At 46.6% G+C, this 12,163-nt stretch overlaps 2 protein-coding genes across 3 annotated transcripts in view; both read right to left on the bottom strand.

The window, feature by feature from the left end:
* Window positions 1-203, bottom strand: part of LOC140489363 (receptor-type tyrosine-protein phosphatase H-like) — a 116,772-nt gene extending 116,569 nt beyond the window's left edge. Inside the window, exon 1 of one of the 2 annotated variants that reach the window (XM_072588843.1) lies at window positions 168-203. The gene's annotated coding sequence lies outside the window, so the exon portion shown is untranslated. The remainder of the gene's footprint in view (window positions 1-167) is intronic. The other variant, XM_072588842.1, reaches the window with a different exon arrangement.
* A 563-nt stretch (window positions 204-766) lies between these two features.
* LOC140489362 (ferritin, lower subunit-like) lies at window positions 767-11,174 on the bottom strand. The gene is made up of 4 exons (XM_072588841.1): window positions 10,996-11,174; window positions 7,164-7,310; window positions 2,066-2,191; window positions 767-1,089 (listed from the first exon to the last, which is right to left on the bottom strand). The coding sequence occupies exons 1-4, from the start codon at window positions 11,095-11,097 to the stop codon at window positions 940-942; spliced, it is 525 nt and encodes a 174-aa protein (XP_072444942.1). The 5' UTR covers window positions 11,098-11,174; the 3' UTR covers window positions 767-939.
* Window positions 11,175-12,163: the final 989 nt, after the last annotated feature.

The following is a 12,163-nucleotide window of genomic DNA, read 5'->3' as shown; positions in this document are numbered from 1 at the left end:
TCAATTCTCTTGTAATAAATTAACATCAACTAGATGAAAGTGGGTACTGCAGATGTTGGAGATTAGAGTGGTGCTGGAAAAGCACAGCAGGTCAGGCAGCATCAGAGGAGCAGGAAAATCGACGTTTCGGGCAAAAGCCCTTCATCAGTTTGACAATATCTACTTACAATGTGCACCCAACCGGAAGGCAGGACCTTGTCACCCAGTGCCTCACTTTGAGCTATTTCCTTCATAGTTTTCACCTTCCATTTTCAGGGACAGTGCGATGAGACAGCTCCAAATCCACCTCTGTCAGGATAGAGAATCGAAACTGCGGCGTAAGTATTATTCTGACCGAGTACTTGCTCCCTAGAGAACGAAATGGTTATAGAAATTAGACTCGTTAATCTTCTGAGGAAAAAAATCAGAGCTCGGAGGGGGGGGCTCGGTGGTCAGTACTCTGCCTCATGGTGCCAGGGACCTTGCTTCGATTCCGCTCTCAGGACCACTGTCTGTGTGGAGTTTGCACATTCTCTTTGTATCTGTGTGGGTTCTCCGGGTGCTCCGGTTTCCTCCCACAGTCCAAAGTTGTTCAGGTTAGATGAAATGGCCATGGGAAATGCAGGGTTATAGGGATGGGATGGTTCTGGGTGGGATGCTCTTCAGAGAGTTAGTGTGGACTTAATGGGCCAAATGGCCTGGTTGCACACTGTAGTGATTCCATGTTGTCTGGAGCTGTGAGAGAAGGGCTACAGCTTTAAAAGAGGAACACCCATGAAATCCATAATACTTTTCAATTAAAGTTATTTATTACATAATATTGCCACGGCCACTCCACAGACAAATATTTCCTTCCAATTCTCATTCCTTCACCAACCAGCCTAAAATACTTTGGATTTCAACATGGCGCAGGTGGAGGTTATAAAGAGAGAGACTTGACGTTCCCACAGTCAGGTCTTTCTATCCAAGGGTGTGCTTGTTGAAGAGGTATTCGCCCATTCCACTCAGATTGCCCACGGTCAACTTCTTGAGACTTGTGATGTGATCTCCCAACGTCTTCAGCGTTTCTACGCTGCTGTTCAAGAAATTGGACTCGAGGTAGTTGCACATCTGAAAGAACAATAAAATAAACCAAATGTGAAATAACTCAGTGACTCTGGTCAGTTATTACACTTTTATGACATGAGATCGGTCACTACCAGTCACAGAACCAAAGATCTGTGATGTTGGAAACCTGAAACAGAAATGTCATATGCTGGAGGAACTCAGCAAGTCTGGGAGCATCCCTGGAGAGAGAGCGAGAAAGAGTTAAGAATTCTGTTCTGAGGGTCACTTGACCCTGAAACGTTAATTCTAATTTCTCTCCATGGATGCTGCTAGACCTGCTGAGCTTTTCCAGCAATTTCTGTTTTTGTTTCTGATTTACAGCACACGCAGTTTCTCAAGAAAGAGCTAAAGTGCACTCAAGGAGTTCAGAGTCAATCAGGAATGGAATCCATTTGGCACCAGGGAAGCAAGAGAAATATTGCTGTTCATGACAAAGGGTGTCATGAGATGGACGTGCCCATAAACCCCACATTCACTGGGTGATGAGGGCAGTTAGAATCCCTACAAGTGTGGAAGGAGGCCATTGAAGTCCATGCCCATCCTCCAGAGAGAATCCCACTCAGAACCACGCCACCTACCCTATCCCTATTACCCTGCATCTTCCATGGCTAACCCACTTATGGGGCAATTTAACATGGCCAATCCATAGAACAATACAGCCCTTTGGCCCTTGATGTTGCACGACCTGTGGAACCAATCTGAAGCCTATTTATCCTACACTGTTCAATTTTCACCCATATGTTTATCCAATGACCATCTAACTGATATATCTTTGGATTGTGGGAGGAAGTCCATGCAGATATGGGGAGAATGTGCAAACTCCACACAGTCACCCAAGGGTGGAATTGAACCTAGGTCCCTGGTGCTGTGAAGCAGCAGTGCTAACCACTGAGTCACTGTGCCACCCCTGTTCTATACATCAATAACAATGTGCCCAGTGGCAGGGGCAACTGCCCATAAGAAACAAAACGCGAGCTACCTGAGGGTCATGTTTATCGGAAGCCAGGCGATGCAGTTCCAAGAGAGATTTGTTGATAGTTTTCTGCAGATCAAGTGCATACTGAATAGCCTCCAACCCATTGGTCCATTCTTGCCTGTCTGGTTTCTGTGGCAGGAAAAGAGTCAAAATGAGATCTCTCTCTCTCTCACTGTCTCTCTCTACAGAAGCCTGGAGGCACCACCGTGTGGTTTGGCAACTGCCCTTCCTGAGGGTGAATCGGCTGGGGCTGTTTTCCCTGGAGCATCAGAGGCTGAGAGGTGACCTTATAGATGTTTACAAAATCATGAGGGACATGGATAGGATAAATAGACAACATCTTTTCCCTGGGGTGGGGAACTCCAGAACTGGAGGGCATAGGTTTAGGGTGAGAGGAGAAAGATTCAAAATGGGGCAACTATTTTTTCACAGAGGTTGGTACGTGTATGGAATGAACTGCCAGAGGAAGTGGTAGAGGCTGGTACAATTACAGCATTTAGAAGGCATCTGGATGGGTATATGAATAGGAAGGGTTTAGAGAGACATGCGCCAAATGCTAGCAAATGGGACTAGATTAATTGAGGACATCTGGTGGGCAATGGAGAGGTTGGATTGAAATGTGTATTTCTGTGCTGTACATCTGTGTGACTCCATGACCACAAGACATGACAGAGCATTGTGAACATAGCCCAGTCCATCATGCAAACCAGCCTTCCATCCATTGACTCCATCTACACCTCCCGCTGCCTCAGGAAAACAACCAACATAATCAAAGACCACTTCCACCCTGGTTATACTCTCTTCCATCCTCTTCCGTTGGACAGAAGATCTAAAAGTTTGAATACACGTACAAACCGATTCAAGAGCAGCTTCTCCCCCACTGTTATCAGACTTTTGAATCGACCTCTCAAATGTTAATTCGGATTTCTCTCTGTGCCCCTTCTCTGTGGCTGTAACATTATATACTGCAGTCTGTTCTGCGATCCTGATACACTACGGCATGCGCAGTAACACTTTTCACTGCATCTCAGCACACGAGGCAACAATAAATCAAATCAGCAGCAAAACTCTAATCTCTTGTCGGTGTGACTCTCTCTGTAAGTAAAGTGGGGATGGTGGAGAGGAAGCTGTGAATTCTGTCCCATTTCACACACGCTGGATGGAAATTCCTTCGGCGCCTTGCAACTTCATACCAACTCCATAATTTGCACAGGGGGCAGAATCAAATTTGGGGATTAACTCTTCCCTTTGTTATGGACCAGGCCCAACCCCTCAAATCATTTTTAAGCAGGTAGCCCAGACCATGAATTCACTATTTGTTTTAGGTTAGCATACAGTGGATATTCCTGGAGTGAATTAGCTGGTTAGACAGCCAAGTTTTAAACAAACAGAACTTATTTCCAAAATTACAGAATGAAACACAAAGAACAGAAAATAAAATACCGGATAACGTTTCCTATCCAAAAACCCGGCAGACTATCCCGACTTAATGATGCTGTTCCGAAAATACTTGCAACAATCTCCATAAAGAGACCCCTTAGCACAAAGAGTAAAACTGAAACCAACCAGGGCTTACAGGCTTGAAGTTAGAGAGAGTGAGTACGCGGCTGGACTTGCCCCAGCAGCCTTCCTTCACACACACTGCTGCTGAACTGAATCAAAAACTCTAAACTAAACGAAGGCTAGCTGCACAGCAAGCTGGCCACTCCCCTTTGATTAGACTGGTTATTTTTAAGGCTTAAAAGTGCTAGGCTGGAGGCATTATCTGTTAGGGGGTAAACAAAAAGGGCCTCAATAAACCTTTCAAACCCAGCCGAGTTGGAGCTTGGCCAGTTACCCCCTCCCTGGAAAAGGGCATAGTAACCCCATAAATAGATCAACATTGTGACACCTTCCAGCCTTCCAGGTGCAGTGAACACCGGCAGTGACAGTGACGTGCGATGGTGTAGTGCCTGTTGTTGTCATTAAATTTCCCATGGTGCATCACTGGAGTAGGCTCCAGACATCACTCAACACATATGGAGTGGTACTAGGGAAGATGATCAGAGGCTTAGTCAAAGCTGTAGGTTTTAAGAAGTGTCTCTAAGGTGAAGGGAGACAGAGGGAGAAAGGGGGCTGGTGGGGGTTAAGGAGGGAATTCCAGAGTTTAGGTCCTCAGGCAGCTGTAGGAGCAATCACCAGAGGGAAAGCGGTGGAAAGCGGGAATGTGTAAAAGGCTAAACGTCTGATGGGGAACGAGGTTACAGTTTGGCAGGTTACAGCCAAATGGCCGTAAGTAATAGGGGCAGGAATGGGCCATTTGGTCCCTCAAACCTGCTCTACCATTCATTAGGATAATCTCCTAGGGCTGAAGAAGAAAGAGGATGGGAGGTGGGATTGGAGAGTGGGGAGCACAACAAGAGCAAGAATTTCAGAATCGAGGCAGCTTGGTCAAGCCATTAGAAGGTGTCAGTGCAACCACCTGAGTAACCTGCCATGTCAGATTTTGTTAATATTCATCACAAGATGCAGGCTGATGGAATGTCCTTCCCTACTTGCCCAGAGGGCAGTTGGTGTAAGCCACCATTGTGGTGGGTCTGGAGTAACACATAGACCAGACTAGGTAAGGATAGCCATTTCCTTCCCTCAAGGACATTACTGAACCAGATGAGGTTTTCCTTGACAATGGATTCATGGTCATCATTAGAGTCTTTATTCCAGAATTTCTGCTGGTTATCTGCTGGTTGGCTCATTGCACCTGATGGGATCTTGCTGTGCAGAAAATGTACCCCTGTCTCTGCTACACTGCCACAGTACCCACTCTTCAATAGCTTCATAGCCTTCAATAGCTCTCAAGTGTATTTGTCTTAAAGTTTTCTAATCAACCTGTTCATCCGCTGTGGTGAGATTCGAACCCAAGTCCCTGGAACATTGTCGGGTTTTTGGATTAACAGTCCAGCGATAACACCACTAGGCTATTGCCTCCCCCAAACCTGTAACAATCTAACAGAACTAGACAGGGTAAACATAAGAAGGATGTTTGTGATGACCAGCAGAGTCCAGAACAAAGGGGGGGTCATGGTCTAAGGATATGGAGTGGGTGATTTCAGACTGAGATGAGGAGAAATGTCTTCACCCAGAGAGTGGGGAGCCTGGGGAATTCTCTGCCACAGACAGTGGTTGAGGCCAAAACATTGAATATTTTCAAGAAGGAGTTAGATATAGTTCTTCGGGCTAAAGGGATCAAAGGGTATGGGGGAGAAAGCAGGAACAGGGGATTAAGTTGGATGATCAGCCACAGCTGTACTGAATGGCGCAGCAGGATCGAGGGGCTGAATGGCCTACTCCTGTTCCTTGTTTCTATGTTTGTAACAGATTTTAACTGCAAGTTGTATTTATACAGCGTTGTTCATGTAACAAATCTCCCAAGAGGATTCACAGATGCATTGTAAAACAATACATGATACTCAGCCTCTTCAGGAGATATTGGTTCAGGTTTGGTCACCGAGATAGGCTTTAAGGAGCAGTTTCAAGCTGGGAATTGAGATAAAGTGGTGGAGAGGTTCAGGAAGGGAATTCTGCAGGTTAGAGCTAACGACGTAGCCACCAGGGTTTGTCAGTGATTCACATCAGGGATGCTCAAGGTTGTCAGAATGAGGAGAGGCAGCCATCTTGGAAAGTTGTGAGGCCGGAGCAGATTATGGAGATGGGGAGGGCTTTGAAGACAAACCTTGAGAATTTTGAAACTACAGGGGTTGTGAACTAGGTCAGCGTGCACAGGGGCGATGGGTGATCAGAACATGGTGTAAGTTAGGGCACGGACGAGTTGGATAATCTCACGTTTACCTAGTCATGACCACGTTGCTGCTTGTGGGAGCTGACTGTCAACAAGTTGGTTACTGTAACTTTTTCCACACAACGGCAACTGACTACACTTCCAGAAACCACTTTACGAGTTTGGGTTGTGAAGGGCATTATGCAAATGCAAAGAGGTTTCTATTGCTGCTTATCACTCTAGCAATACCTCACACAGATTATCTGCTGGTTGGCTCATTGCACCTGATGGAATCTTGCTGTGCAGAAAATATACCACTGTCTCTGCTACACTGCCACAGTACCCACTCTTCAATAGCTTCATAACCTTCAATATCTCTCAAGTGTATTTGTCTTAAAGTTTTCTAATCAACCTGTTCAGCAATGTTATAACCAGTCCTCAAGAGGAAGTCAGACTTGAAGCCAGGCCACCTGTCTCAGAGGTAGGGGCACTACCACTGCATCACAAGAACCCTGGGCTGGCTGCAGCTTTGGGAAGGATAACATTGAAAAAACTCTTTGCAAAAATCAACAGTCTACTGCTATCTAGTGGTAGATACTGTGAACTGCAGCGCCCAAGGAAATCCCACATGGGGATTGTGGGTGTTGCTGGCAAGGCTGGTATTTGATACTTATCCCTAATTGCCCTTGAACTCAATGGCTCTCTAGGCTGTGGGACTGGAGTCACAGATTAACCAGGCCGGGTAAATTGGCAGATTTCTTTTCCAAATGCAGTCACTGGTAATGTAGTCATGGTGTGGAGGTAATGGTATTGCACTGGGATAGACAAAGTTAAAAATCAGAGGTGAAGGGATTTTGCCCGAAACGTCGATTTCGAAGCTACTTGGATGCTGCCTGAACTGCTGTGCTCTTCCAGCACCACTAATCCAGAAAGTTAAAAATCACACCACACCAGATTATATCCAACAGGTGCTTCCAAATTAATGATATTAGTGATAATAATCCAGCTCCCTCACACTGTCACTCAGTAAAACCCTTCCACTCAGCTCCCTGTGTTAATGATGCTTTCTCTATTGATGTTAATCCAGCTCCCTCACATTGTCACACAACACCTTCAGGCATGAAAGGGAAGAGGACGAAAAGGAAAAAAAAGGGGGTTAGAATCATAGAATCCCATTTTCCAGCACTTGGGCTTTGGCGTCACAAGTGCACATTGAAATATTCCTTAAACGTACTTCTTATACGAATGTACACTGGGCAAGAGCTTACAGGAAGCACTTTACACTCACTGGGGAGAGAAATGACAGTGGGATACGTACACACAGTGGAACAGAAGCATTCAGCTCACCTCAATCTCCTCCAGCCGGACCCGACCTCCCCTTAGCTTCTGGTAGTCGGTCAGCTCCTCGGCGTTTTCACGCAGCAGTTCCGATAGTTTGTGGAAGTACTTTGCAAAGTTCTCCAGTGCAACGTCGTCCCGTTCGAAATAGAAAGACTTTTTTGAAAGAGAAGAGCACACCGTTTACTGCTTTCAACAAATTGATGGCGGTGGGGGAGGGGAGGGGATCAGCAAACTTGAAAAGCCGCTTAGTAAAATTTATTTCAAAGTACCCGAAGAGCTGCAATGCTGAACAAGGTAATCACAAAGAAAAACGCACCATTTCCAGAAGATTTTAAAGGGTTTTTTTGCGCACACATGGATAGGGTAAATCGGCAAAGTCTTTTCCCTGGGGTCGGGGAGTCCGGAACTAGAGGGCATAGGTTTAGGGTGAGAGGGGTAAGATATGAAAGAGACCCTAAGGGGCAACGTTTTCACGCAGAGGGTGGTACGTGTATGGAATGAGCTGCTAGAGGAAGTGGTGGAGGCTAGTACAATTGCAACATTTAAGAGGCATTTGGATGGGTATATGACTAGGAAGGGTTTGGAGGAATATGGGCCGGGTGCTGGCAGGTGGGACTAGATTGGGTTGGGATATCTGGTCGGCATGGACGGGTTGGACCGAAGGGTCTGTTTCCATGCTGTACATCTCCATGACTCTATGATTCTATGCTCTTAAGTGAATGGTACTTTCTTAAAGCTGGTTGGTTAGTTCAGTTGGCTGGATGGCTGGTGAGTGACACATTGGCTGAGGTTACTATGAAAGGCTGTCCTTCTCAACCTCTCCCATTGCCTCAGGTTAAAATTGCTCTGAGTTGTGGCTCTCTAGTAAGACAGCAGGTTATGGCTAATTTGTCTTTCACTTTCTCAGAAGCAGAGGTTTAAAGAAATGCACTATTTGGCGTCAAAATGAGTTTAATTAATCATGGTTCACTCCTTGCTGAGCTGTATCTGCATCTGTCAAGTGACAATCCCCTGGGCCAGAGGTTAGATAACAAAAATCAATTGCTGAATAAAAACTGAGGAAGTTGTAAATCAGAAACAAAAACAGAAACTGCTGGAATAGCTCAACAGGTCTGGCAGCATCTGTGGAGAGAAATCAGAATTAATGTTTCGGGTCCAGTGACCTGCCGTGGAATGAACTGCCAGAGGAGGTGGAAGGTGCAGGTCCAGTTACAATAGTTAAAAGACGTTTGGATAGATACATGGATAGGAAAGGTTTAGAGGGATATAGGCCAAATGCAGACAAGTGGGATTAGTTTGTTTTGGGAAATGTGGTCGGTCTGGATGAGTTGGACCAACTGTTGGACCATACAATTGTGCTGTATGACTCTGTGACTCAATAACCTCAGTTTTCAGGAAAGGTCACAAGACCTGAGACATTAGCTCTTGATTTCTCTCTGCAATTACTGCCAGACCTGCAGAGCTTTTCCAGCAATTTCCATTTTTAAAACAATTTGCTGCATGTATTTGTGGCTAATTCTCCACTCTTTTAATGTTTTCCAATGTTTGAGGAGGGTTGGTTGGAGGAATAAATCATTTTACAATGTCTTTTACAAATCCAAATGGTTTGCAGAACTCTACTCTGGGTTCTGGAATGCCATAATCCCTGAGAGAAAGCGAGATTTTGAGAGCCTGTCCCTTCTCGAGCTGGGATCATGTGGCAGGCAGTTTGACTGGAAGCTAAATGGGCAAGATCAAGGCTGGTTCCCATTCATAAACTGTACTCACACTCACATACAGTCACGAGTGTGGAAACACGCCACCGCACACTTAATAAACATACACATCTTCACACTACATTGTCCCCATCAAACACTCCCAGAACAGGGGCAACACAGGGTTAAAAACAGAGTAAAGCTCCCTCTGCACTGTCCCCATCCAACACTCCCAGGACAGGGACATCATGGGGGTAGATACAGACTAAAGATCCCTCTACACTGTCCACATCCAACATAACATGGACAGGGACAGCACAAGATTAGATACAGAGTGAAGCTCCCTTTGTAATATTCCCATCCAACACTCCCAGCATGGGGTTAGGTTTTGTCGAGGTCTATGGAGAGCTGCCCTGATGGGTATGATGCGGGTGTGTACCAAGTGGGCGGTGCTGTCAAACACTCAGTGGGAATGAAGGGGGGAACACTCAATCAATTCATTGACCTTGGCCGCAGAAGCAACAGGTGGATATAGGGACCCCTCATGGATGGATTGGGAGGCAAGGGTCTGGTCAAATCTGTGAGCTGGTGCCTGTCTGCTGTGAGATTGGCTGATGTTTGGATCAAATGGGCTTGTGATGCCTTCATGGTTAAAAGTCTGACTCCCATCTTTGCCATGGCTGACATCTCGACTGGTCTGTTTACTGAGTCCTGGAGTTAAGATCACCTACTTCAATACACCGTGCGTTAAGACAAATTTCCGACTTTGTTTGACTTTGGAACACATGAATCAATTCCAACTACGTTGTGCAACTTAAACACTACTCCTGGCTGTGCAGCACTTTGCAACAACCTGCAATAATAGAAAGCGCAATGAAAATGTAAGTTCTTTCTTGGCCTCATCTCTGCTTGTCTTGAGAATACTGCATAAAGAAAGCGATATTCTCCTGAAAGACCACAGTATATAGGAGCAGAAGTCGGGAGTGTGGTGCTGGAAAAGCACAGCAGGTCAGGTAGCAATCGAGGAGCAGGAGAATCGACGTTTCGAGCAAAAGCCCTTCATCAGGCTGATGAAGGACCTTTGCTCGAAACATTGATTCTCCTGCTCCTCGGATGCTGCCTGACCTGCTGTGCTTTTCCAGCACCACTCTAATCCAGAATCTGGTTTCCAGCATCTGCAGTCATTGTTTTTACCTAGTCCTCACTTTTGCCTACATAGGAGCAGAAACCCATCCAGTCTGCTCCTCCTTTCAAAGAGGATCAGGGGTGATCTGCTAACTCTCAACCTCACTTTCCTGCCTCTTCCCCATTACCCTCGATCCCCTTACTGATTAAACATCACCAGCGTTTACAGATGGACCATTGACAGCAAACTGTCCGGGTGCGTGACGGCCTGGAACAGCAACAGCTCTGCTCAGGACCGTAAGAAACTCCAGAAGGTGGCATGCATAGCCCAAACCATCACGGCAGGCAACCTTCCGTTACGGACAGTCTGCTCACTGCCTCAGAGAGGCTGCCACCATCATCAAAGACCCCTCCCACCCCGGTGATAGTGTCTTCCACCCCCTTCCGTCAGGCAGAAAGTACAGAACTTTGAACACATGCACAGACAGGTTCAAGAACAGCTTCTACCCCCCCCGGTACTAGAATTAAGATGGAGCTCTCAAATTTCAAATCTAATGTTGATCTTGCTTTGTGCATCTCCTGTGTCTAAGCACCTCACTCTGTCTAAGCACCCTGTGGTCTGCATGTCCTTATTGGCTATGATCTGCCTTGTACTGCTCACAAAACAAAACCTTTTCACTGTACTTAGGTACATGTGACCACAATAAGTCAAATCAAATCAAATGTACTCAACATCCCAGCCTCAAAAGCTCTCTGTGGGAAAGCATTCCACAGTTTCACTCCCCACAGAGAGAGGAAACTATTCCTCATCTTATAAGTGACCCCTGATTCTGAGATGATGCCATCTGATCCCAGAGGGCAAAACGACACGCAATATTTGACACAATATAATCACCGAGCGGTTAAAAAAGGTATCTTTTTCAGACACAAGAAATTCTTTGCAAGGGTATAGCATTTTAAAAGGCTAATTCAGTTCCCACTGTATCGTGTACGATGTTGATAAAAAGGCAGGATTTTACCATGGCTAGGTAGACGTAAGAGGTGTAGTAGTTGATGCTGATGAGTTTGTTGATGGCAGTCTCGCTGTCTGGGTGGAAGTTCTCTCTCACCTGAGCCTGCATTGCTCAGACCATGGGCTCTGCCTGTTCACTCCAAGCAGTCGTTGCGGGAAGCCTGGCTCAATGACGGGGGCGGGGAGCTCAGAGACACACTTGGGTTATCAGGCGCCGCCCACGCCCCGCAAGGGGGAGGGTGCAGGAGGTCTGCTGGACGATTGATTCAGAAACCAACCCAGCTGGCTGGCTGGCTGCAGACACGGACTGTTACACTCACGTAAAGCCCTTCCTGACAACAGAGACAGGCCACTGGTGGTTTCATCAGGACAAACTCAGAAGTCACACAATGCCAGGTCACAATCCAACAGATTTATTTGAAAACGCTTGGTTTTCCGACCGTCGCTCCAAAAGCTTGTGATTTCTAATAAACCTGTTGAACTATGACCTGCTGTCATGTGACTTATGAGTTTGCCCATCCCAGTTCACATGATGGCTGTCATCAGGACACACATGCAAGAATGCCAAATTTCAAACCATCACCACAATTTATACTGCAGGACGAAAAAAAGCTGATTATTCAGAAAGTTGGCTCTGATTGGCCGATGCGTTGCCCTGGAGAAATAGCTGCCAAGATCCCACTGTCCCCACCCCCACCCCAAATAATTAAAGGTGTTCCTTTCGGAGGCAGAGGATACGTTCCCGTTTATCTTTCAAGATGGCGGCGGCGGGGTTGGAGGTGTGCAGGCCCCCTGTGCCTGGGCTCATCCTCTTTGTCAGCTTTTCTTCCTTCCATTCTCTTTCTCCTTCTTCCCCTTCTTTTCTCCAAAGTACCTGATGAAGAGAGCTCTTCAGCATCGAGGCATTTCAGGGCAGCATGGCTACAGAGACGGTCAGGTGACCTGTGAAGCCTGGAGCAGGAGTTTAGCTTCCGCCCTGGCAATGCCATGGCACAGGCTGGTGCAGCTCGGAATGGGCCCCTGGCAATGCCATGGCGCAGGCTGGTGCAGCTCGGAATGGGCCCCTGGCAATGCCATGGTGTGGGCTGGTGTAACCTGGAGTGGGCCCCTGGCAATGCCATGGCGCAGGCTGGTGCAGCTCGGAATGGGGCCCTGGCAATGCCATGGTGTGGGCT

This window comes from Chiloscyllium punctatum, chromosome 18 (assembly GCF_047496795.1).
Source record: "Chiloscyllium punctatum isolate Juve2018m chromosome 18, sChiPun1.3, whole genome shotgun sequence".
In the NCBI taxonomy this organism is placed as follows: domain Eukaryota; kingdom Metazoa; phylum Chordata; class Chondrichthyes; order Orectolobiformes; family Hemiscylliidae; genus Chiloscyllium; species Chiloscyllium punctatum.
This window is presented reverse-complemented; position numbering and strand designations above follow the sequence as displayed.